Genomic DNA, 27,088 nt, shown 5'->3' on the forward strand with positions numbered 1-27,088 from the left:
TCACGGAGAACCCTCCAAAAGAGGAGAGCTCTGCGACCTCTACTTAACCTCCTTCGCCAGAGCCAGATCCCCTATTCTTGGGGATATCCGTTCCGCCTTCAGGTTCGGCGGGGAACCCAGATGGTGTCCTTATCTCACCCCAGGGAGCATCGTTCATTTCTCTCCCTTCTGAACCTCGAGGATCCGGGCCTACAATTCCCTGACTGGCCTTATCCCATTGGTCAGGATATGGGCCCTATGCCACAGCGCCGAAAGAGGGCGCGTCGCAAGCGTGGAAGAGGCCGCACTAGATCTCGTGGTAGAGGACAGAACTGTAATGATGTATCTGAAGACGGCTGATATGCAAGCGTCCAGTATTTTTGGTTGTCGGTTGCAGACCCTTAGGTCTTTGGTCTAGCTTTAGGCAGTAATGGCCGTGTTGATGATATATGCTTTGCTCTTTTCCCTTGGTCATTTTCCCTTCCCTCTCCACTATTCCATTGTCTTCCTTCCCCCTTCCTCTCCTCTCCTTTGATTACCCCTTCCCCCCCCTTTTTTCTTCTCCCTTTCCCTCCCCCTCTGGTGGTTCGGTTGTACTGGGTAATTTTGTGTATTTTTTTTGTCTCAGGGAAGTTCGCCGGGGAACATGGTGTGTTATACAGTTATATTGTTTATCGAATCCGTCGGTATATGATTTATTTTGTTATATATTGTTTTGACTTTCTTCCTTTCTTCAGTGGAAAGGACACGACCCATTAAGGGGTTATACGGTTGGTCCAAACCGTGATATTCGTGAAACGACTATACCCCATATCTTAAGTAAGAGTTTTTAATTTTCAGCTCCCTCAGGGGTACAATTTACTGCTACATTCCTTTTTTCTTCTATATTTGCCTACTCTTTTTCTCTTCTTTTTCTTCTAATTTGCTGTGTCTTGTTTTTCTTGTTTTCTGCTCTCATCTCTCAGGTGGCAGGATAACCCCTTTTTGGGGCCTAACAGTTGGGTACTCGACGTTCTATTGAAAAATGGGTTCCTTAAAATTTGCTTCCCTAAATGTACGGGGATTCAATACTCCCCAAAAACGAAGCCACGTACTTTCAGATATGCACAAGCTAGGGGTTCAGATACTTTTTCTTCAAGAAACTCATTTTAGAGCTGACCGGATACCAGTTGTCGGGGGTAAACTTTATGATAGATGGTCCCATAGTTCCAACCCCGAATCGAGGACAAAAGGTGTCTCAATAGCCTTTTGTAAGAATTTAAATATCATATTGATAGACAAGGTCATAGATGAAGGGGGACGCTATATTTTTATGAAAGTTAAAGTTGCTGAACGGATCCTGACGCTAGTTAACTGGTATCTCCCGAACCGGGAACAGCCTAAGGTCTGCAAGTCTCTATTGTTGAAACTGTCTTCATTTGCGGAGGGCCAGGTTGTGATAGGTGGTGATTTTAACTTTGTCTTTGATCCCAAACTAGATACCTCCTCTGGTCGGGGGGCGGTCCCATCGAGAAAGGTGAGAGCCCTACAAAAATTCTTACTTAAACTACATCTGATAGATGTTTGGAGAATCCTCAATCCTAGAGGTAAGGATTATACTTTCTATTCTACTCCACATAACTCCTACAGCAGAATTGACCTTTTTCTGGTCAGCAGGGGGGTCTTATCTTGGAGGCCTGATGCCAAGATTGGTAATATGGTTCAATCGGATCATTGCCCTATTTTTCTATCCTTGGAGATACCCGGGCTGGCTATGAAAAAATTCTCATGGAAATTGAATGGCAACCTTTTACGAGACACCACCTGTTTGAGTGATTTGAAATCTGACATTGCAGCGTTCGCCCATACTCGTGCGTCAGATCCCACACCTCAGGCAATTAAATGGGAAGCACCGAAGTGCATCATGAGAGGCACCTTAATCAAACATGGGGCTAGAATCAAAAAACTTCAGACTGAGGAAATAGACGCTTTGCTGTCACAAATTCAGACCCTGGAAAGCAGGCATAAGAATTCGAGGTCCTCTGAGACTTTGGTCGAGCTCACTACAAAAAGGCTTGAACTTAAAGGCCTGCTGGATAGACGGTTTATGGGTGACAAGGAAAGAACTAAAGGGTTTTTCTACAAAAGAGCTAATGTTTGTGGGCGCCCTCTAGCACGACTGCTTCATCCCAGATCGGGTCCCACCCTTATCTCATCACTCAAAAATGATAAGGGCCAACTGGTCCATAGTAATGAGGAGATCCTAGAGGTCTTTCAAAAGTTCTATAAATCCCTGTACAACATTAGGGGCAGGTACGCTGACTTGGATCCCACCACGTTGAAAAATAAAATTAAATCTTATATGAATAGTATCAAGGTCCCGTCCCTCCCTGAGGCGGATTTGGCGGTCCTGGAAAAGGACGTAACCCCTGAGGAGCTGTCAGAAGCTGTTAAATCCACGTCCACCTCTAAATGTCCTGGGCCGGATGGGTTCACTCCCTTATTCTATAAATCCCTTCTATCTGACTTGCTTCCCCAAATGGTCCTCACCTTTAATGCGATTTCTGAGGAGAATAGCTTTACCCCCCAGTCCCTAGAGGCTCATATTTCTGTTCTGCCAAAGCCTAATAAAGATCCCCTGCTGGCCGGGAGTTATAGGCCAATCTCCCTGATCAACGTCGATGTAAAATTATTTGCCAAGGTATTGGCTGACAGATTGTCGGGACTTCTCCCATCTATTATCGACCTTGATCAGGTGGGCTTTGTCAAGGGCCGGGAGGCGCGGGACAGCATTATCAGGTCTCTTCTCCTTATTGAGAGGACCAAGATGCAAAAGTCCCCTCTTTGTCTTCTGTCGATTGACGTGGAAAAGGCCTTTGATAGAGTCCATTGGGACTTTCTACGGGAGACCCTGACCCATATTGGCTTACAATCCAATTTCCTGGGGAAAATTATGTCATTATATTCAAAACCCTCAGCTCGTTTTAGAGTCAATGGATCTTTGTCCGATCGTTTTTATATTCAGAACGGTACTAGACAAGGCTGCCCGTTGTCGCCCCTATTATATGTTTTAGTTATTGAGCATTTGGCTAAGGCTATCCGAGTTAATGACAGTATCTCAGGGATTCAGGTTGGAAACTCTAACCATAAAACGGCCCTATTTGCCGACGACATCCTCCTCTTCGTCTCTAACCCAGTCGTCTCTTTTCCAGTGCTTATGAAGGAGTTCGAATCCTTCGGGGATTTAAGTAACTTCAAGATTAATTACTCCAAAACTGAGGTCCTAAACATTTCTCTATCTTCTTCCGTGGTGGCTTCCTTGAAGCGGGCCTTCCCCTTTAGATGGCAACAGGATCAGATTTCATATCTCGGGGTGAACCTCACCTCGGATCCTCTTCAATTATTTTCTTTGAACCATCAGGTCATTTTGAACAGGGTGGGATCCCTTCTGGAGTCTTACGGCCCATTGAGGCTGTCGTGGCTCGGTAGGATTCAGGTGGTTAAGATGGATATCCTGCCGAGATTTCTTTATATCTTTCAGGCGATTCCCATTTGGCCACATAAATCGTTTTTTATTAAAATACAGTCCTTGATTTCCCGTTTTATCTGGAAGGGGAAAACACCGAGGGTGAGTTACAAGGTTTTATCTAGGCCACGCCAGTTTGGTGGGGTGGGTCTACCCAACCTCCGAAACTATTTCAGGGTGGCCATATTAGTTCGCCTCTTGGACTGGAAATATAAAATTAAATTTAAAAAATGGGTAGAGTTGGAACAAGAATGGTCCGATTTGCCTCTTCATTATCTTCAGTGGATCCCAAAGCAATATGCTCTTCAACGGGGGAGATTTTCCTTCCTAACCTCAGAGGCTATGAGGGCATGGCACTGCAGTGGTGTGAAGGGGTCCGCTCCTCTTGGGGCCAGCCTTCTTACACCTAATTTTTGCAACCGGCATTTCCTCCGGGCATTCACAGGAAAGCCTTCATGGGATGGAAATACGAGGATGACATACGGGTTGGTGATATCTTACAGCGTGGCGAGATTCCCACCCTCTGTTCCCTCCAAACCCAATCTCCCTCCACTAAACTTCTTTGGTGGGAGTACTTGCAGGTCCGGTCCTTCCTGGCCTCTTTGAATTTGCCAAGGGGCTCGAACTGTAGACTCTCTCCCTTGGAACTGTTGTTTGCCGGTGGAGACGCCCCGAGCAGGGGAATCTCTTCCCTCTACTCAATTTTTTCAACACCTGACTCTGACGCAAGGCTCTATTTCCAGTCTGCTTGGGAGAAGGATTTAGGGCGGACTTTGTCGGATGAGGAATGGGAGCGTTGCTTCCTGATGAACCATAAACTCCCGAGTTCCAGTGAGGCCTCGGAGAAGGGGTATAAACTGCAATATAGGTGGTACCTCACACCTGACAGGTTACACAAATTTTCTCCCTCAATTTCAAACTGCTGCTGGAGGTGTGGAAATGGCATTGGCTCCCTTTTGCATATCTGGTGGGGCTGCCCCTTGATTAGAACATTATGGGACCAAGTGTTCCGAAATTATGGTTTGATCACAGGCAAGCACATCACCGGTACTCCGGAGAGGGCATTGCTCTCCATGATTCCCGGGTTCGGTGGGATCCCAAAAAAAGGACATCCTTAAATTTTGCCTAGCGGCTGCTAGGACGGTGATCCCCCGCCGATGGCGATACCCGGTTCCCCTCGATGTTGTGGAGTGGTTTTCAGAATTTGAAACCATCTTTAGGATGGAGGAAATTGATGCAGACCTTTCACAGACAAGGGTCTCCTTTTTAGGTATCTGGACTGAATGGATTCTATTTAAAGATTCTGCTCGTTTCCCTGAATACACCTGTCTATTCTACAGTCGATTACTAAGCTACTCTTCTTTTCGTGTTCTCATTTTATATTTCTTTTCTTGAGCCCCACCTACGTGGGCTCCCCCCTCTATTTCCTCCTCTTTCTATCTCCCCCCTGGGTGAGCTGTTCACCTTCCACCAGCTCGGTGTGATAGGTCTGTACCATGATTTACCAGTTACTTTTATAATGTTACTATTTGCGTGCATGTCTCGCTCTAGGGGACATGGGCGAACTGATTTTAGGTATGCTTTCTTTTATTCACGGTAATGAAAGTCCTCGCCTGTTGCGGGGGCAAGGAGTTATTGCTTATATGTTAAAGTTACCGTTTTTTTTTTTTTTCTTTCTTTTATGTAAGATTTATGCAAGGTTTGTGAACGAGTGTTCTTTGTGTTACTCTTCTCGGATTGTATATTATAAGAAAAAGTACTTTGATCATTGTCGTAGTTTTCAACTACTGTTTTTCTTGTAAAATTCTCTTCTCTTTAATAAAAATATATTTACCCATAAAGTGCAGCACCGATTCATCTCCACTCCAACTCCACAGCACTGGTCACTACTGAGCATGTACATAAAGTGCAGCACCGATTCATCTCCACTCCGACTCCACAGCACTGGTCACTACTGAGCATGTACATAAAGTGCAGCACCGATTCATCTCCACTCCGACTCCACAGCACTGCCTCACTACTGAGCATGTACATAAAGTGCAGCACCGATTCATCTCCACTCCGACTCCACAGCACTGCCTCACTACGGAGCATGTACATAAAGTGCAGCACAGATTCATCTCCACTCCGACTCCACAGCACTGCCTCACTACTGAGCATGTACATACAGTTGTGGCCAAAAGTATTGACACCCCTGCAATTCTGTCAGATAATACTCAGTTTCTTCCTGAAAATGATTGCAATCACAAATTCTTTGGTATTATTATCTTCATTTAATTTGTCTAAAATGAAAAAACACAAAAGAGAATGAAGCAAAAAGCAAAACATTGATCATTTCACACAAAACTCCAAAAATGGGCCAGACAAAAGTGTTGGCACCCTCAGCCTAATACTTGGTTGCACAACCTTTAGCCAAAATAACTGCGACCAACCGCTTCCGGTAACCATCAATGAGTTTCTTACAATGCTCTGCTGGAATTTTAGACCATTCTTCTTTGGCAAACTGCTCTAGGTCCCTGATATTTTGAAGGGTGCCTTCTCCAAACTGGCATTTTTAGATCTCTCCACAGGTGTTCTTTGGGATTCAGGTCTGGACTCATTGCTGGCCACCTTAGAAGTCTCCAGTGCTTTCTCTCAAACCATTTTCTAGTGCTTTTTGAAGTGTGTTTTGGGTCATTGTCCTGCTGGAAGACCCATGACCTCTGAGGGAGACCCAGCTTTCTCACACTGGGCCCTACATTATGCTGCAAAATTTGTTGGTAGTCTTCAGACTTCATAATGCCATGCACACGGTCAAGCAGTCCAGTGCCAGAGGCAGCAAAGCAACCCCAAAACATCAGGGAACCTCCGCCATGTTTGAATGTAGGGACCGTGTTCTTTTCTTTGAATGCCTCTTTTTTTCTCCTGTAAACTCTATGTTGATGCCTTTGCCCAAAAAGCTCTACTTTTGTCTCATCTGACCAGAGAACATTCTTCCAAAACGTTTTAGGCTATTTCAGGTAAGTTTTGACAAACTCCAGCCTGGCTTTTTTATGTCTCGGGGTAAGAAGTGGGGTCTTCCTGGGTCTCCTACCATACAGTCCCTTTTCATTTAGACGCCGACGGATAGTACGGGTTGACACTATTGTACCCTCGGACTGCAGGGCAGCTTGAACTTGTTTGGATGTTAGTCGAGGTTCTTTATCCAACTTCCGCACAATCTTGCGTTGAAATCTGTTGTCAATTTTTCTTTTCCGTCCACATCAAGGGAGGTTAGCCACAGTGCCATAGGCTTTAAACTTCTTGATGACACTGCGCACTGTAGACACAGGAACATTCAGGTCTTTAGAGATGGACTTGTAGCCTTGAGATTGCTAATACTTCCTCACAATTTGGTTTCTCAAGTCCTCAGACAGTTCTTTGGTCTTCTTTCTTTTCTCCATGCTCAATGTGGTACACAAGGACACAGGAGAGAGGTTGAGTCAATTTTAATCCATGTCAACTGGCTGCAAGTGTGATTTAGTTATTACCAACACCTGTTAGGTGCCACAGGTAAGTTACAATTGCTGTTAATTACACAAATTAGAGAAGCATAACACGATTTTTCGAACAGTGCCAATACTTTTGTCCACCCCCTTTTTTAGGACAATTCTTTTTTTGTTTTTTCATTTAAGACAAATTAAATGAAGATAATGACAAAGAATTTGTGTTTGCAATCATTTTCAAGAAGAAACTGAGTATTATCTGACAGAATTGCAGGGGTGTCAATACTTTTGGCCACAACTGTAAAGTGCAGCACCGATTCATCTCCACTCTGACTCCACAGCACTGGTCACTACTAAACATGTACATAAAGTGCAGCACAGATTCATCTCCACAGCACTGCCTCACTACTGAGCATGTATATAAAGTGCAGCACCGATTCATCTCCACAGCACTGCCTCACTACTGAGCATGTATATAAAGTGCAGCACAGATTCATCTCCACAGCACTGCCTCACTACTGAGCATGTATATAAAGTGCAGCACCGATTCATCTCCACAGCACTGCCTCACTTACTGAGCATGAACATAAAGTGCAGCACAGATTGATCTCAACTAAAAGCCGAGATCCTTACATCAGGAATAGAACAGACATTTAAAAACTTTCCCAAATTATTATGAAAACATTAACCCCTTCATGACCCAGCCTATTTTGGCCTTAATGACCTGGCCATTTTTTGCAATTCTGACCAGTGTCCCTTTATGAGGTAATAACTCAGGAACGCTTCAACGGATCCTAGCGATTCTAAGATTGTTTTTTCGTGACATATTGGGCTTCATGTCAGAGGTAAATTTAGGTCGATAATTTCTGAGTTTATTTGTGAAAAAAACGGAAATTTGGCGAAAATTTTGAAAATTTCGCAATTTTCACATTTTGAATTTTTATTCTGTTAACCCCTTAAGCCCGTATGACGTACTATACCGTCGAGGTGGGGTGGGCCTTAATTCCCGGTGACGGGATAGTACGTCATACGCGATCGGCCGCGCTCACAGGGGGAGCGCGGCCGATCGCGGCCGGGTGTCGGCTGCATATCGCAGCTGACATCCGGCACTATGTGCCAGGAGCGGTCACGGACCGCCCCCGGCACATTAACCCCCGGCACACCGCGATCAAACATGATCGCGGTGTACCGGCGGTACAGGGAAGCATCGCGCAGGGAGGGGGCTCCCTGCGTGCTTCCCTGAGACGATCGGTACAAGGTGATGTACTCACCTTGTACCGAACGTCTTCTCCCTGCAGGCCCCGGATCCAAAATGGCCGAGGGGCTGCATCCGGGTCCTGCAGGGAGCACTTCCGGGTCGGAGCAGGCTGCAGATGAAAGCTGCAGCCTGCTCCGATGAAAGTATGATCGCAGATCTGATAGAGTGCTGTGCACACTATCAGATCTGCGATCTGTGATGTCCCCCCCTGGGACAAAGTAAAAAAGTAAAAAAAAAAATTTCCACATGTGTAAAAAAAAAAAAAAAAAAAAATTCCTAAATAAATAATAAAAAAAAAAATATTATTCCCATAAATACATTTCTTTATCAAAAAAAAACAAACAAAAACAATAAAAGTACACATATTTAGTATCGCCGCGTCCGTAACGACCCAACCTATAAAACTGGCCCACTAGTTAACCCCTTCAGTAAACACCGTAAGAAAAAAAAAAAAAAACGAGGCAAAAAACAACGCTTTATTACCATACCGCCGAACAAAAAGTGGAATAACACGCGATCAAAAAGACGGATATAAATAACCATGTTACCGCTGAAAACGTCATCTTGTCCCGCAAAAAAAGAGCCGCCATACAGCATCATCAGCAAAAAAATAAAAAAGTTATAGTCCTCAGAATAAAGCGATGCCAAAATAATTATTTTTTCTATAAAATAGTTTTTATCGTATAAAAGCGTCAAAACATAAAAAAATTATATAAATGAGGTATCGCTGTAATCGTACTGACCCGACGAATAAAACTGCTTTATCAATTTTACCAAACGCGGAACGGTATAAACGCCTCTCCCAAAAGAAATTCATGAATAGCTGGTTTTTGGTTATTCTGCCTCACAAAAATCGGAATAAAAAGCGATCAAAAAATGTCACGTGTCCGAAAATGTTACCAATAAAAACGTCAACTCGTCCCGCAAAAAACAAGACCTCACATGACTCTGTGGACCAAAATGTGGAAAAATTATAGGTCTCAAAATGTGGAGACGCAAAAACATTTTTGCTATAAAAAGCGTCTTTTAGTCTGGTTTCACACTTGCGTTTTTATCTGCATGCGTTTTTAAAAAAAAACCGCATGTGTGAAAAAATGCATGTAAACGCGGTAAAACGCATGCATTTTTATAGAAAAACACAAGAAAACAAGAAAAAAACAAAAAACCCTAACCCTACCCTGAAATACGTGGCACTGAAATATACGTTTATATACGTATATACGTATATAAGTGCCACGATATTTCAGTGGCCACGTATATAAGTGCCACGTATTTAAGTGCCACGTATTTACGTGCCACGTATTTACGTGCCACGTATTTACGTGCCACGTATTTACGTGCCACGTATTTACGTGCCACGTATTTACGTGCCACGTATTTACGTGCCACGTATTTACGTGCCACGTATTTTTCAGTGCCTGAAATACGTGGCACTGAAATATCGTGGCACTGAAATATCGTGGCACTGAAATATCGTGGCACTGAAATATCGTGGCACTGAAATATCGTGGCACTGAAGTATTTACGTGCCACGTATTTTTCAGTGCCTGAAATACGTGGCACTGAAATACGTGGCACTGAAATACGTGGCACTTAAATACGTGGCACTTAAATACGTGGCACTTAAATACGTGGCACTTAAATACGTGGCACTTATATACGTGGCACTTATATACGTGGCACTTATATACGTGGCACTTATATACGTGGCACTTATATACGTGGCACTTATATACGTGGCACTTATATACGTGGCACTTATGACTGTCAGAAAATGTTCAGTAAACGGTTAGGGGTGAGGTTAGGGGTAGGGTTTCAGGTAGAATTGGGGAGTTTCCACTGTTCAGGCACATCAGGGGCTCTCCAAACGCGACATGGCGTCCAATCTCAATTCCAGCCAATTCTGCGTTGAAAAAGTAAAACAGTGCTCCTTCCCTTCCGAGCTCTCCCGTGTGCCCAAACAGGGGTTTACCCCAACATATGGGGTATCAGCGTACTAGGGACAAATTGAACAACAACTTCTGGGGTCCAAGTTCTCTTGTTATCCTTGGGAAAATAAAAATTTGGGGGGCTAAAAATCATTTTTGTGGGAAAAAAAATATGTTTTATTTTCACGGCTCTGCGTTGTAAACTGTAGTGAAACACTTGGGGGTTCAAAGTTCTCACAACACATCTAGATAAGTTCCTTGGGAGGTCTAGTTTCCAATATGGGGTCACTTGTGGGGGGTTTGTACTATTTGGGTACATCAGGGGCTCTGCAAATGCAACGTGACGCCTGCAGACCAATCCATTTAAGTCTGCATTCCAAATGGCGCTCCTTCCCTTCCGAGCTCTGTCATGCGCCCAAACAGTGGTTCCCCCCCACATAGGGGGTATCAGCGTAATCAGGACAAATTGGACAACAACTTTTAGGGTCCAATTTATCCTGATACCCTTGTGAAAATACAAAACTGGGGGCTAAAAAATCATTTTTGTGAAAAAAAAAATAATTTTTATTTTCACGGCTCTGCGTTATAAACTGTAGTGAAACACTTGGGGGTTCAAAGCTCTCAAAACACATCTAGATAAGTTCCTTAGGGGGTCTACTTTCCAAAATGGTGTCACTTGTGGGGGGGTTTAATGTTTAGGCACATCAGGGGCTCTCCAAACGCAACATGGCATCCCATCTTAATTCCAGTCAATTTTGCATTGAAAAGTAAAATAGCGCTTCTTCCCTTCTGAGCTCTGCTATGCGCCCAAACAATGGTTTACACCCACATATGGGGTATCGTCGTACTCAGGACAAATTGCACAACAACTTTTGTGGTCTAATTTCTTCTCTTACCCTTGGGGAAATAAAAAAATGGGGGTGAAAAGATCATTTTTGTGAAAAAATATTATTTTTTATTTTTACGGCTCTGCATTATAAACTTCTGTGAAGCACTTGTTGGGTCAAAGTGCTCAACACACATCTAGATAAGTTCCTTAAGGGGTCTACTTTCCAAAATGGTGTCACTCGTGGGGGGTTTCAATGTTTAGGCACATTAGGGGCTCTCCAAACGCAACATGGCGTCCCATCTCAATTCCAGTCAATTTTGCATTGAAAAGTCAAATGGCGCTCCTTCCCTTCTGAGCTCTGCCCTGCGCCCAAACAATGGTTTACACCCACATATGGGGTATCAGTGTACTCAGGACAAATTGCACAACAATTTTTGGGGTCCAATTTCTTCTCTTACCCTTGGGAAAATAAAAAATTGGGGGTGAAAAGATCATTTTTGTGAAAAAATATGATTTTTTATTTTTACGGCTCTGCATTATAAACTTCTGTAAAGCACTTGTTGGGTCAAAGTGCTCACCACACATCTAGATAAGTTCCTTAGGGGGTCTACTTTCCAAAATGGTGTCACTTGTTAGGGGTTTCAATGTTTAGGCACATCAAGGGCTCTCCAAATGCAACATGGCGTCCCATCTCAATTCCAGTCAATTTTGCATTGAAAAGTCAAATGGCGCTCCTTTGCTTCCAAGCTCTGCCATGCGCCCAAACTGTGGTTTACCCCCACATATGGGGTATCAGCGTACTCAGGACAAATTGTACAACAACTTTTGGGGTCTATTTTCTCCTGTTACCCTTGGTAAAATAAAACAAATTGGAGCTGAAATAAATTTTGTGTGAAAAAAAGTTAAATGTTCATTTTTATTTAAACATTCCAAAAATTCCTGTGAAACACCTGAAGGGTTAATAAACTTCTTGAAAGTGGTTTTGAGTACCTTGAGGGGTGCAGTTTTTAGAATGGTGTCACACTTGGGTATTTTCTATCATATAGACCCGTCAAAATGACTTCAAATGAGATGTGGTCCCTAAAAAAACATGGTGTTGTAAAAATAAGAAATTGCTGGTCAACTTTTAACCCTTATAACTCCGTCACAAAAAAAAATTTTGGTTCCAAAATTGTGCTGATGTAAAGTAGACATGTGGGAAATGTTATTTATTAAGTATTTTGTGTGACATATGTCTGTGATTTAAGGGCATAAAAATTCAAAGTTGGAAAATTGCGAAATTTTCAAAATTTTCGCCAAATATTCGTTTTTTTCACAAATAAACGCAAGTTATATCGAAGAAATTTTACCACTAACATGAAGTACAATATGTCACGAGAAAACAATGTCAGAATCGCCAAGATCCGTTGAAGCGTTCCAGAGTTATAACCTCATAAAGGGACAGTGGTCAGAATTGTAAAAATTGGCCTGGTCATTAACGTGCAAACCACCCACGGGGCTTAAGGGGTTAAACCAGAGAGTTATGTGACACAAAATAGTTAATAAAAGGAGATTTTTGTGTACTCACCGTAAAATCTCTTTCTCTTAGCCTCTAATTGGGGGACACAGGACCATGGGTGTTATGCTGCTGTCCACTAGGAGGCGACACTATGCATAATCTGAAAAAGATTAACTGTGGCTCCTCCTGTGCAGTATACACCCCTGGACGGCATCAGCCTTCTCCAGTTTTGTGCCAAAGCAGTAGGAGGAACATAACATGAATAACATAATTATGCCTGTAAGAAGGCAACTATGTACGAGCTCAAGAAACAATATGAGAACTCAACAGTTACAACAGCCCGGAAAGGGCAACAGGGTGGGAGCTGTGTCCCCCAATTAGAGGCTAAGAGAAAGAGATTTTACGGTGAGTACACAAAAATCTCCTTTACTCTGTCGCCTCATTGGGGGACACAGGACCATGGGACGTCCTAAAGCAGTCCCTGGGTGGGAAGCAATGGACGAATATTGTGAAGACAGGCCCATACACTTAGGGCACCGCCGCCTGCAGGACACATCTACCCAGGCTCGCTGAGGACTGGGTATGAACCCTGTAGTGTTTAGTAAATGTGTGTAAGCTAGTCTAAGTGGCCGCCTTACACACTTGTTGTGCCGAAGCCTGGTGCCGAATGGCCCAGGAGGCCTCTACCGCCCGTGTAGAGTGTGCCGTAATACCGGCTGGAAGAGGAGGATTCTTAAGGCGGTACGCCTCTTGTATGGTGGATTTGATCCACCTGGCAAGAGTAGCTTTTGGAAGCTGGCCTACCCTTGTGGCCGCCTTCCAGAAGGAGGAAAGGAGAATCAGATCTCCGGAAGGACGCAGTCCTAGACACGTATATACGCAAAGGCCTGACAAGGTCAAGCGTATGCAGAGCCTTCTCCACTCTATGAACCGGAACCGGACAAAGGGATGGTAGTGAAATTTCCTCATGGAGGTGGAAGTCTGACACAACCTTCGGAAGGAAGGATGGGACCGTACGAAGAACTACCTTGGCCTGGTGACAAGCCAGGAAAGGCCGTCTGCATGAGAGTGCTGTCGGTTCAGACACCTTGCGTAGCGAGGTGAGTGCCACCAGGAAAAAAAAAACACCTTCTGGGAAAGAAGGCGGAGCGGGACCTCCTTAAGGGGTTCGAAGGGTGGTTCCTGCAATGCTGTCAGGACCAGGATGAGGTCCCACGTTTCTAGTGGTCGTCTGTAGGGGGGAACCAATCGGGGAACCCCCTGAAGGAAAAGGCCTTACTTGCGGCTTGGTAGCAATGCGCTTTTGGAAAAAGCACTGAGAGGGCTGACACCTGGCTTTAGGCGAGCCCAATGACAGACTGGCTTCCAGACCCGCTTGGAGAAAACCAAGAGCTTTGGGTAGGGAATAAGGGAGTGGAACCTAGCCACGAGATTCGCACCAGGTAAAGAAAACTTTCCAGGTACGGTAATACATCTTGGCAGAGGCTGATTTCCGTGCTCTGATCATGGTTGCAACGACCTCTGTCGAGAACCCTGCCTGGGTTAGAACCCAGGTCTCAAGGGCCACGCCATCAAGTTGAGAGCCCTTGAGTTCTGGTGGTAGAACGGCTCTTGTGATAGAAGATCGTGGCGGTCGGGGAGACGCCAGGGGGCGTCTGCTGTGAGTTGTACGATGTCGGCGTACCATGTGCATCTGGGCCAGTCCGGTGCAATGAGGATAGTTGAAACTCCCTCTTGTTTGATCTTCCTCACCCTCTGGATATCAGGGGGAGAGGTGGAAAAAATATACAGAAGCTGGAACTGAGTCCAGTCCTGAACCAGAGCGACTGCTCCGAGCGACCGCGGATCGTGAGTTCAGGCAATGAAGTTGGAGACCTTGGCATTGAAATGGGATGCCATTAGGTCCACATCCGGGGTCCCCCAGCGGAGACAGATCTGATGAAAAATTTCGGGATGGAGAGACCACTCTCCCGAGTCTATTCCTTGTCGGCTGAGGAAGTCTGCTTCCCAGTTGTCCACACCCGAACGTGGACCGCCGAAGGACCGACCCTGTGTCCTCCGCCCAGCGGAGGACATATGACACTTCCCGCGTCGCTTGGGTACTGCGGGTCCCCCCTTGATGAGTCACATATGCCACAGTCGTGGTATTGTCCGACTGTATCCTGATGTAAGAGGCTGCCAGTAAGTGATGGAAAGCCCTCAATGCCAGAAGGATGGCACGAATTTTCAGGATGTTGATGGGCATGGACGCTTCCGCTGAGGACCACTTGCCCAACAGGAGCCCACAGCTGAGCCGGGGTCCCTGGATGCAGGCGCAGTGTGCTGGCCTATTGCTTGGAGGTGTAGGATGCTGCCTGTACAGGCCCTACCTGAGGTGTCTCAACCTATACCCCCAGAGAGGGAAAGGGAAGGTGCTATTGTCACCTTCAGGGGCCTTTATCCTCGCCTCGACCTCAACCCAGAAACCAAAAGGAATTGGGGAAGGGAGTCTCGACTTCGAACCAGCACCCGAGGGACTGGGGAAGGAGCAGCATGGGGAATAGCCATCTCAACTTCAACTGGGCACCCCATAATAGGGGGCCGAGGAAGGAGCCATGCCGGGAGTCTCACAAGAGACCCTCTTTTCTTCATCTGCTAGTCGGAGGGCCAGTGCCTTGTCCTTGGGAAGGAGCACTAGACCCCTGGAAGTGTTGAATAACATTCCCAGGAAGGTCAGGGACTGACTCGGAGTTGGTGATGACTTTGTAGGTTGATTAACCAGCCCATACGACTGAGAGTATCGGTTGTGATTGAGACGCTGAGCTCGCAAACCTTGAAGGTGGGAGCCTTGATGAGTAGATCGTCCAGGTATGGAACGACTACTATGCCTCTGGAATGCAGGACGTCCATGGTTGCTGCCATGACCTTGGTGACACTCTGGGAGCCGTGGCGAGTCCAAAGGGGAGAGCCACGAATTGGTAGTGGTCCTGGCCTATTGCGAACCTGAGAAACCTCTGATGGGCAGGTGCAATGGGTATATGCAGGTATGCGTCTTGTATGTCTATGGAGGCGAGATATTCTCCCTTCTCCATGGACGCAGTGATGGACCGAAGGAACTCCATGCGGAAGTGACGGACCCGTACATATTTGTTGAGCTGTTTTAGGTCTAGTATGGGCCGTACGCTGCCTCCTTTCTTGGGAACTACGAACAGATTGGAGTAGAACCCTCGGAAGCGGTCGGTCGTGGGTACCGGTACTATGACTCCTGATTAATAAAGCGAGGAGACCGCTTGGTGGTAGGCTCGAGCCTTGGCTGGCAGTTTTGGGGGGACAGAGAGGAAGAACCTGTCCGGTGGGTTGGAGGTGAAGTCTATTTTGTATCCGGAAGACACTAGTTCCATGACCCACCTGTCTTCTGTAATAGGCAGCCATACTTGATGAAAGAGCAAAAGTCGGCCGCCTACCGGTGTGGTGTCTTCCGGAGTCCGTAAGTCATGAGGAAGAGAAAGTCTGAGATTTTCCTCCTCTGGGCTTAGACTGGCCTGCTTTTGACTGCCAGGTCTTGTCCGACCTTTGCGTCGATCGTGAGTTGTCCCTGCGTGGGGAACGGTTACGATTTTGTACTGGATGTGAGACGGACCAGCCGGAGGAATTCCGAAAGGATCGGAATCGAGTTTGGTTACGCTTCTGGTAAGTGCGTTTAGGTTTCAGTTGGGGAAGAGAAGTACTCTTACCCCCTGTGGCGTTGGATATCATAGTATCCAACTGTTCACCGAAAAGTCTCCCACTGAGGTAGGGGAGGTGCGTGAGGGACTTCTTTGAGGCTGCGTCCGCTTTCCATTCCCGCAGCCAGAGGATACGCCTGATGGGGTTTGATGCTATCCCCGCGACTCCCCTTGCTGAAACCAGAGCTGCATGGAGCATGTAATCTGCTACAACTGCAATTGAACCGCTTGGTCCGACAGTTGAGGAGCGGATGCTTGGAAGGCTTGTAGATTCTTTGCCCAGGCCAGGATGGCCTTGGCAGCCCAAGCTGAAGCGAACGCAGGAGCCATGGATGCCCTTGCTGCCTTGAAAATTGAACGAGCCATGCGTTCTACCTGCCAGTCTGCTGCGTCCCTGAGGGTTGAGCTATCTGGCGGTGTAAGGAGGGTCTGTGCTGCCAGCCTAGAGACTGGGGGATCCACTTCAGGTGGATCTGTCCATTCCTTGGTGTCCTTCTGTGGGAAGGGGCACCTCGCCTCCAGATATTTGCGATTAGCGAATTTTTTCTCAGGCTGTGAGAGAGCTGTTTTTTTTTTTTTTTTTTAAGGATCGCCTTAAACTCTGGTGGTTAGAGAAAACCTTAGGCGGCTTCAGAGTTCCTTCAAAGGAAGTCTGATGTTCCGGGGCCTCTGATGGCGGATCAGAAATGACCAGCACCCGATGGATGGACGATATTATGTCCTCAACTAGCGCTGTATTGCTAGGAGGGATTGGGATCAGGGACCCCTCCGTTTCTCTGTCTGAGTCAGAGACGCAGATGCCTTCTGAATCCTGTGTATCACTGAGGCGTCCCCTGCTAGGTGAGCAGGGGAGGAGACCTTCTCTGGTTGGGGATTGCGGAGATCTGCATTGTCTGTCCCTGGAATGGGACGGTCTAGATGACCTGGAGCAACGGTGTCTCTCCCTAGAGGGGGATGACCGTGTGCTATGGGATGACGCAGATGGACTTGATGTATGGATCCGCTTGCGTCGTGACCTAGACGTGGATGTGCCAGGGGCATCTTGTTCCTGAGTCAAGCTCTCCCTTTGCTGGGTAACGTTCATAGCCGGGGCATGACCCTGCAGAGCCTGAAGCAATGTGGAAGTTAGGTTATCTATAGACTGCGTCATAGATTGCGATATCTGAGTAGCCCATTCCGGTGTGGCATTAGACACCGAGGCATTGGCAGGGGCTTCTTGTATACAGTTCTGACAATGCGGGTACGTGCTGCTACTGGGGAGAGCGGTCCCGCAGGCTGTGCAGAATGCATAATAGCAGTTCTGCCTGGTTCTCTTAGACCTTGAGCCCGGCATAGTGCAAAGAGTGCAGAAGTGCTGCCAGCAGATGGACCTTACAGGGGTGGAGAACCTACAGGGGAGCCTTATAGGTAATATGGATTCACAGCTGAGTAAAGATAACCCAGCTGTGATCTTACCCCACCAGTGTACCCCTAGGTCCAGCGCCGAAAATCCACAGTCCTGTGCCCCCCGGAGACTGGCTGCCTGGTCCTGGTCCTGCAGACCGGGAGATGCAGGGTTAATCTGCAGCCGAAAATGGCTGCAGAGACAGAGGAGAGAGGAGGAGAAGGGGGCGGAGAGCTGGAAAAAGGCGGCAAGGCTATAAAAAACCCGCCCTTTCTGTCTCAATCCGCCCCTTGTATGACACTGTAGAGTGTCATATTTGTCATCCGGGGGGCGGGCCGGGGGGCGGAGAGGAGGCTGCTGCTTCAGCTAGGCCGAAGCCGGGGCCTAAATTAGATGCCTGAGGCCCAGAAGGGCTCCAGGCCGGCGCGAAAGTCCGGGAGGGGGTCGGATCTGAACCGGACCCCTCCGGATTTGAAGGCAGGATGGCGGTGGGGCTATAAGCGGAAGGGGGAGCCCGGCTGGGGTCCCCCTGAGGCAGTATAGAGCTGGTGCTGCCGCAGAGACAGGGACGCAGGGAGCCCTGTGTCTGTATGTGCCATGCCTGCCTGCACTCCCCCCGGCCCCAACAGGAGCCCGCAGCTGGGCTGGGGTCCCTGGATGCAGGCGCAGTATGCTGGCCCATTGCTGGGAGCTGTAGGATGCTGCCTGTACAGGCCCTACCTGAGGTGTCTCAACCTAATACCCCCAGAGGGGGATAGGGAGGGTGCTGTTGTCACACCTTCAGGGGCCTTTATCCTCGCCTCGACCTCAACCCAGAAACCAAAAGGAATTGGGGAAGGAGGGGGGTCTCGACTTCGAACCAACACCCGAGAGGTTGGGGAAGGAGCAGCATGGGGAATAGCCATCTCAACTTCAACTGGGCACCCCATAATAGGGGGCCGAGGAAGGAGCCATGCCGGGAGTCTCACAGGAGACCCTCTTTTCTTCATCTGTAATCCCATCGGAAAACGGGAAACGGAGTAAAAATCTTTAGGTGTGCCTCCTTTGCGACACTAAGCAAAAACTGGAGAAGGCTGATGCCGTCCAGGGGTGTATACTGCACAGGAGGAGCCACAGTTAATCTTTTTCAGATTATGCATAGTGTCGCCTCCTAGTGGACAGCAGCATAACACCCATGGTCCTGTGTCCCCCAATGAGGCGACAGAGTAATAACATTTCCCGCATGTCTACTTTACATCAGCACAATTTTGGAAACAATTTTTTTTTTTGCTAGGAAGTTATAAGGGTTAAAATTTGACCAGTGATTTCTCATTTTTACAACAAAATTTACAAAACCATTTTTTTTTAGGAACCACCTCACATTTGAAGTCATTTTGAGGGTTCTATATGGCTGAAAATACCCAAAAGTGACACCATTCTAAAAACTGCACCCCTCAAGGTGCTCAAAACCACATTCAAGAAGTTTATTAACCCTTCAGGTGTTTCACAGCAGCAGAAGCAACATGGAAGTAAAAAATGAACATTTAACTTTTTAGTCACAAAAATGATCTTTTAGCAACAAATTTTTTATTTTCCCAAGGGTAAAAGGAAAAACTGGACCACGAACGTTGTTGTCCAATTTGTCCTGAGTACGCTGATACCTCATATGTGGAGGTAAACCACTGTTTGGGCGCACGGCAGGGCTCGGAAGGGAAGGAGCGCCATTTGACTTTTTGAATGAAAAATTGGCTCCAATCTTTAGCGGACACCATGTCACGTTTGGAGAGCCCCCCTGTGCCTAAACATTGGAGCTCCCCCACAAGTGACCCCATTTTGGAAACTAGACCCCCCCAAGGAACTTATCTAGAAGCATAGTGAGCACTTTAAACATTCAGGTGCTTCACAAATTGATCCGTAAAAATGAAAAAGTACTTTTTTTTCACACAAAATTTCCTTTAGCCTCAATTTTTTAATTTTCACATGGGCAACAGGATAAAATGGATACTAAAATTTGTTGGGCAATTTCTCCCGAGTACGCCGATACCTCATATGTGGGGGTAAACCACTGTTTGGGTGCACGGCAAGGCTTGGAAGGGGAGGCGCGCCATTTGACTTTTTTAATGGAAAATTAGCTCCAATCGTTAGCGGACACCATGTCGCGTTTGGAGAGCCCCTGTGTGCCTAAACATTGGAGCTCCCCTACAAGTGACCCTATTTTGGAAACTAGACCCCCCAAGGAACTTATCTAGATGCATAGTGAGCACTTATAACCCCCAGGTGCTTCACAGAAGTTTACAACGCAGAGCCGTGAAAATAAAAAATAATTTTTCTTTCCTCAAAAATGATTTTTGGCCCGGAATTTTTTATTTTCCCAAGGGTAATAGGAGAAATTGGACCCCAAATGTCGTTGTCCAGTTTGTCCTGAGTACGATGATACCCCATATGTGGGGGTAAACCACTGTTTGGGCGCACGGCAGGGCTCGGAAGGGAAGGCACGCCATTTGGCTTTTTGAATGGAAAATTAGCTCCAATCATTAGCGGACACCATGTCGCGTTTGGAGAGCCCCTGTGTGCCTAAACATTGGAGCTCCCCCACAAGTGACCCCATTTTGGAAACTAGACCTCCCAAGGAACTAATCTAGATGTGTGGTGAGCACTTTGAACCCCCAAGTGCTTCACAGAAGTTTATAACGCAGAGCCGTGAAAATAAAAAATAATTGTTCTTTCCTCAAAAATTATGTTTTAGCAAGTAATTTTTTATTTTTGCAAGGGTAACAGGGGAAATTGGACCCCAACAGTTGTTGCCCAGTTTGTCCTGAGTACGCTGGTACCCCATATGTGGGGGTAAACCACTGTTTGGGCGCACGTTGGGGCTTGGAAGGGAGGGAGCACCATTTGACTTTTTGAACGCAAGATTGGCTGGAATCAATGGTGGTGCCATGTTGCGTTTGGAGACCCCTGATGTGCCCAAACAGTGGAAACCCCTCAATTCTAACTTCAACACTAACCCCAACCGACCCCTAACCTTAATCCCAACTGTAGCCCTAACCCTAATCCCAACCCTAACCCCAACACACCCCTAACCACAACCCTAACCCCAACACACCCGTAACCCTAATCCCAACCCTAACCCTAATCCTAACCCTAATCCCAACCCTAACCACAACTGTAACCCCAACACACTCCTAACCCTATCCGTAACCCTAACCACAAGCCTAATCTTAACCCTATTTCCAACCCTAGCCCTAATTCCAACCCTAACTCTAATTCCAACCCTAACCCTAAGGCCATGTGCCCACGTTGCGGATTCGGGTGAGATTTTTCCGCACGATTTTTGAAAAATCTGTAGGTAAAAGGCACTGCGTTTTACCTGCAGATTTACAGCGGATTTCCAGTGTTTTTTTGTGCGGATTTCACCTGCGGATTCCTATTGAGGAACAGGTGTAAAACGCTGCGGAATCCGCACACAAAGAATTGACGTGCTGCGGAAAATACAACGCAGCATTTCCGCACGGAATTTTCCGCACCATGGGCACAGCGGATTTGGTTTTCCATAGGTGTACATGGTACTGTAAACCTGATGGAAAACTGCTACGAATTCGCAGCGGCCAATCCGCTGCGGATCCGCGGCCAATCCGCTGCGGATCCGCAGCCAAATCATCACTGTGTGCACATGCCCTAACCCTACCCCTAACCCTTCCCCTACCTAACCCTACCCCTAGTTCTAACCCTAACCCTAGTGGAAAAAGAAAAAAAAATATTTTCTTTTTTTTATTATTGTCCCTACCTATGGGGGTGATAAAGGGGGGGGGGGTCATTTACTATTTTTTTATTTTGATCACTGTGATAGGTTTTATCACAGTGACCAAATTATATCTGGAACGAATCTGCCGGCCGGCAGATTCGGCGGGCGCACTGCGCATGCGCCCGCCATTTTGGAAGATGGCGGCGCCCATGGAGAAGACGGATGGACACCGGGAGCCTCGGTAAGTATAAGGGGGTGGAGATCGGGGCACGGGGGGGGGGCGTCGGAGCACGGGGGGGGGGGGGGGGGGGCATAGGAGCACGGGGGGAGCGGACAGGAGGACGGGGGAGCGGAGCACAAGACGGACCACGGGAGCGGACCACAGATCGGTGGCTTGGGGGGGCGATCGGTGGGGTGGGGTGGGGGGGGTCACATCAGTGTTTCCAGCCATGGCCAATGATATTGCAGCATCGGCCATGGCTGGATTGTAATATTTCACCAGTTTTTTAGGTGAAATATTACAAATCGCTCTGATTGGAAGTTTCACTTTCAACAGCCAATCAGAGCGATCGTAGGCACGGGGGGGTGAAGCCACCCCCCCTGGGCTGAAGTACCACTCCCCCTGTCCCTGCAGATCGGGTGAAATTGGAGTTAACCCTTTCACCCGATCTGCAGGGACGCGATCATTCCATGACGCCACATAGGCGTCATGGGTCGGATTGGCACGGGTTTTCATGACGCCTACGTGGCGTCAAAGGTCGGGAAGGGGTTAACAGCACATTCTGCATTGTACTACTGCACCCAATTTATTATATATTATAGGAGTCAGCCGGTCCATTTTATACAGAATCCAACAAAATTGACATCGACTACACAGCCCTTTTAGCAGGGGGCACATTTATAAGATTAAGATTTTCTCAGCAAAGGAACATTTTTTTTTAAACACATCCAATGGTGGAACTTATTATTATTGCAAGATCTATTGAGTAAAATGTACTTCGTTGTGGGAAAATGCCCTTAAGCTCTAAACAAAACAAACTTGTCAAACTAAACCAGTATATGGGGCTGTCATTTGATAGTTCCTGTAATTAATGGTCAATTTGATTAAAAAAAACTAAAAAACAAAACTGAATTAAATTACCATCTTTTATCATAATAGAGTTTTGCATCCTCTATCCGAGCTTCAAACCGCTGGACAGGAGATTCAGCTGGCGTTGTTGGAAGATGTTCTGGAGTAGATGGCGATACTGAAAAGAAATAAAGAGGTTCCAAGGTGCAATCCAAACTCAATTACATTTTACTCACAGTGTTAGGGTATGGTTACACATATTTTTGCCATGGGAAAAAAAACACAGCATTTTAATGCCCCAACAAAGTGAATTACATTTCTGAAATCTCATGTATGGGTCGCTTATTTTCTTCCTTCAGATTTGAAGCCGATTCAAATTTGCAGCATGTCAACTTTTCATCCATTCAAATAAATGGGAAAAACACATCAAAAGCGCACGCAAAAATGTGTAAAAAACACTCCAGATTTTTCTGCTACAAATACTGAATGTGTTCATAACTTGGACAACCCTTTTTAAATATTACAATACCCCTTGTGAAATACAAACACCACATACCCACCTCCTTTACATGCACCGCTCCAGCGATGTGTATGCCAGGTTTCCTGATACTCAAGTGACATTGTTCTGCCATGCGAGCCCCGCAGCCAATCAGCGGCTCCAATTGAGCAGGTGAGCTCTCACTTTATAGGTTCATCTGAAGGAAGTGAGAGCACATCAGCTTAATGGTGGCTGCAGTGCTCAAATGGAATAACAATGTCAAGTGAGCCTTGGGAGATCCAGCACCATTTTAGCAATGGGTTTTTTTTTAGCTCCCAAGGCTTGCATGACACGGGACGTGAGTATATGGTGGTTTTATTTTATAAGGGGAAATACAGTATTTTAGAAGGGGTTGTCCAAGTAGCGTACAACCCTTTAACTCAAATCTGCCATCACAGTAGAAATATTAGGAATATGGACACAGTGCACCACGATTAGCTAACTAATGGGACAAATGTGATGTGTAAATTTAATTTCAATAGGCAGAATCCTATTACAGAAAACATAACATTTACACCATCTCTTTCTCGCATACCAGCTCCTGACACATTTTCCCCACTTACATGTAGGGCTTTATTTGGTTCATAATTTGGAAACATTCATTACTGTCTAAAAATCACAAAATCCTGAAACGGTTCTGTGTCCTTGTACAGGTTACTCCAGAATGTGTCTTAATTTTCAATCTCAGGCTTTAGTTTTACTCTCAAAGTCAACCCCTTTTCTTACTGAGGCTGTTATGGCAATTAAAACTTCTCAACCCCTCCAAGTTTTGCCAAGGAAATCTACAATTCTTCTGCAGCGACCATTTGAACAGTTACGTCTAATATCAAGTTTCCCTTCTTGTTGTGGCTGCAGAGAAATGGAGAAGCCCTCAGTAGTGTCAAACATAAAAAAACAGCTATTTGCTCGGGGTCTCAGGAGTCAGATCAAGGGAAGGGTCTCTCATATTAAAGTGGTTGTCTGTCATGAGACAAAGTAACATCTCACTTCAAAATTATGCAAGCTATGACAAAATATCGGTGTAAAAGAAAAAAAATACTGACTACAGTCAAAGATGTTTAGATATCAATAAGGACTTACCAGGCCTTTTAGGAGATTTTAACTGTCAGAAAGAGGTTGAAGAAGACAAAACAAACAAAAATAAAACAAAAAAAGGAGATTACATTTGGAATAAATAAAATAATTTGTGTCCTTTTCAGTTAAACAAAATTAAAGGGAATCTCTGTCAGTAGGATCAACCCTCCTAAGCTGCCTATATGGGCATGTAGGTCATAGGATGCTGAATAAAATGATACCTGGATATCTGCGATCCAATGCCTTATCCCAGAGATAGCCACATTTCATGTAAATGAGCTGCTGAGGACTATGGGGCGGACACTGATCTGTAGGAGAATCTGCCTCCAGAGATTATTATAAATGAAAGGAGTTATTAACAGTGCTAGAGATGTAATTAAGACACTAGAACTATTTTGTTTCATAACAGACAAATTACCAGCTGTAGCGCTCTCAGCTCTGCTGTACTGCAACCCTGTCTGACTACCAGATAGAAGCTGAAAGGAACCTGCAGATGTGTCAGGTATCATCACACACAGCTCTACAGTGAGATCAGGAGAGCAGAGAGCGGCCATTACACATCACACTGGTAACTCCGGCGTTCATTTATAAAAAGCACTGCAGGCAGATTCTCATAAAGATCAGTGTCCGACCTATAGTCCGGAACAGCTCATTTACATATAAGAAAAAGAGGGATTTCTCTGGAATCAGACATCAGATGACAGACATCATTCTGACATAAATTTCCGTAATGTCACATGTCAAACGTTTATAAAATGTTGCACAAATTGGAACTTTCTGCAATGGTACACTTCTTCCTAAAGATAGAATAGAGCACGAGACCAAGGTGTCAAAATGTCACACAGTAATACAGAATTTTGCACAAATTGTGGCTTTTTATGCATCTAGTTGTAAGATAATAAAAAAACAAAAACAGGGATTTGTGTGTACTCACCGTAAAATCCTTTTCTCTGAGCCATTCATTTGGGGACACAGGACCATGGGTGTATGCTGCTGCCACTAGGAGGCGCCACTAAATGAGTACAAAAAAAGTTAGCTCCTCCTCTGCAGTATATACCTACCACTGGCTCCAGCCCGAACCAGTTCAGTGACAAAGCAGTAGGAGATCATAACCATCAAATACAGGTACAACATGTCAAACCAAAGAACAAACATAGCCATAAGGCCAACAGGGTGGGTGCTGTTTCCCCCAATGAATGGCTGGGAGAAAAGGATTTTACGGTTAGTACACAAAAATTCCTGTTTCTCCTTTGCCTCATTGGGGGACACAGGACCATGGGACGTCCTAAAGCAGTCCCTGGGTGGGAAAACAATATAACAGATCAAACCCCACGTACCAACTGACTAGAGGTGCGCTACCCACTTATTCCGTCTGCCCAGACCCGCATCTGCGGAAGCCTGAGTGTGGATATTGTAGTGGTGCGATAATGAGTGCAGACTGGACCAAGTTGCAGCCCTGCAGACCTGTTCCGCCAACACCTGTTGCCAAAAGGCCCAAGAAACGTCCACTGATTGAGTGGAGAGTGCCCTAATCCCCGTCGGGATAAGCTTGCCTCCGACACGGTAGGATTCCTGAACAGTTGAGCGAACTCACCTGGCTATAGTAGGATTCCTGAATAGTTGAGCGAACTCACCTGGCTATAGTGGACTTTGAGGTGGCTAAGCCCTTCCTGTGACCTTCAGGAACCACGAATAAGGCATCCGACTAATGGAAGGACGCCATCCGCGATGTACCTTCTGAGAGCCCTCACCCTATCCAGAGTGTGACCTCTGAAAACGATGTACCGGTGACGAACAGAGTGAGGACAGAACAATATCCTCGTTGAGGTGGAAAGAAGAGACCATCTTGGGGAGGAAGGCTGGGGACGGCCTGAGAATCACCGTGTTCTGGTGGAAGATTAGGAAAGGAGCTCGACAGGACAGGACGGCTAGCTCCGAGATCCGCCTGATTGACGTCACTGGGAGAAGAAAATCGACTTTCCAATAAAGGAAGATCAACGAGATGTCCTGCAGTGGCTTGAAGAAGTCTCCAGAAGAACACCCAGGACCAGGTTATGGTCCCACACATCCAACATCACTCTATAGGGGTTACCACATGAGAGGCCCCCTGAATGAAAGTCCTCCCTTGCAGATTGGAAGCAATCCTGCTCTGGAAAAGAACCGACAAGGCAGAGATCTGACACTTGAGGGAGCTAAGCGCCGAGCCTGACTCCAAACGGATTGGAGGAACAAAATGGTAGGAGTGGAGAAGGTGAGGGGGGACGGTGACATCCGGTCTCTGCACCATACGAAAAAAGGTTTTCCATGTGTGGTGACAGATGCGCACTGACGCAGAATTCCGGATGTTAGTCATGGTGGAAACCACCTGTAGGGAGAAACCGGCCTGGGTTGGGACACAGGATTCAATGGCCAAACCGATAAACACAAGCCCCCTGAGTTCTGGTGGCAAATCAGGCCCTGGGAGTGCAGATCTGTTTGATCCGGTAGACACCAGGGGACGTCGGCGACGAGCTGCACTAGCTCTGTGTACCACGCCGGGTATGGCCAATCTGGAGCGACTAGGATCACTGGAACCCCTTTCCGCTTTGATCTTCCTGATGATCCTCAGGAGTAAAGGAAAACAAAAACGACTTCATGGAAAAGCCAGAGCATCCGCTCCAATGGCTTCTGGATCCCGAGACCGAGCTATGTACCTGGGTACTTTGAATTTTAACTTGAAGTCATCAGATCTACGTCTGGGGTCCCCCAGCGATGACAGATCTGCTGGACGACCTCTGGATGAAGAGACTACTCTCTCGATGTGACCTGAACCACCTCGCGCATTGCTGCGAGTGCCCCCTTGACGATTGATGTATGCCACAGCCGTGGTGATGTCCGAATGAGGTAACCCGCCAGGAGATGGAATTGCTGTAGGGATAACCAGATCACCAGAATCTCCTGGACGTTGATTGGGAGACGCAACTCCTGAGATGACCAGCGTCGCCTGGTAGTGTGGTGACAAAAGACAGCTCCCCAGCCAAGGAAACTAGTGTCGGTAGTTATCACCAGCCATTGGACTAGGAGAAGGGATTTCCCCTGGTTGAGGGAAGGCCCCAAAGTCCACCATGTGAGCACCAACTTGATCCGCGGGGAAA

General features: G+C 46.5%; 1 protein-coding gene across 2 annotated transcripts in view; it reads right to left on the reverse strand.

Annotated features, from left to right (window-relative positions):
- Positions 1–27,088, reverse strand: part of SUDS3 (SIN3A corepressor complex component SDS3) — a 103,799-nt gene that overhangs the window by 25,067 nt on the left and 51,644 nt on the right. The window contains exons 9-11 of one of the 2 annotated variants that reach the window (XM_077292134.1): positions 24,889–24,966; positions 23,961–23,982; positions 22,415–22,520 (exon numbers count right to left, since the gene is read on the reverse strand). In XM_077292134.1, coding sequence (XP_077148249.1) covers positions 22,415–22,520; positions 23,961–23,982; positions 24,889–24,966 — 206 coding nt within the window. The remainder of the gene's footprint in view (positions 1–22,414; positions 22,521–23,960; positions 23,983–24,888; positions 24,967–27,088) is intronic. The other variant, XM_077292138.1, reaches the window with a different exon arrangement.

This window comes from Ranitomeya variabilis, chromosome 1 (assembly GCF_051348905.1).
Source record: "Ranitomeya variabilis isolate aRanVar5 chromosome 1, aRanVar5.hap1, whole genome shotgun sequence".
Lineage (NCBI taxonomy): Eukaryota > Metazoa > Chordata > Amphibia > Anura > Dendrobatidae > Ranitomeya > Ranitomeya variabilis.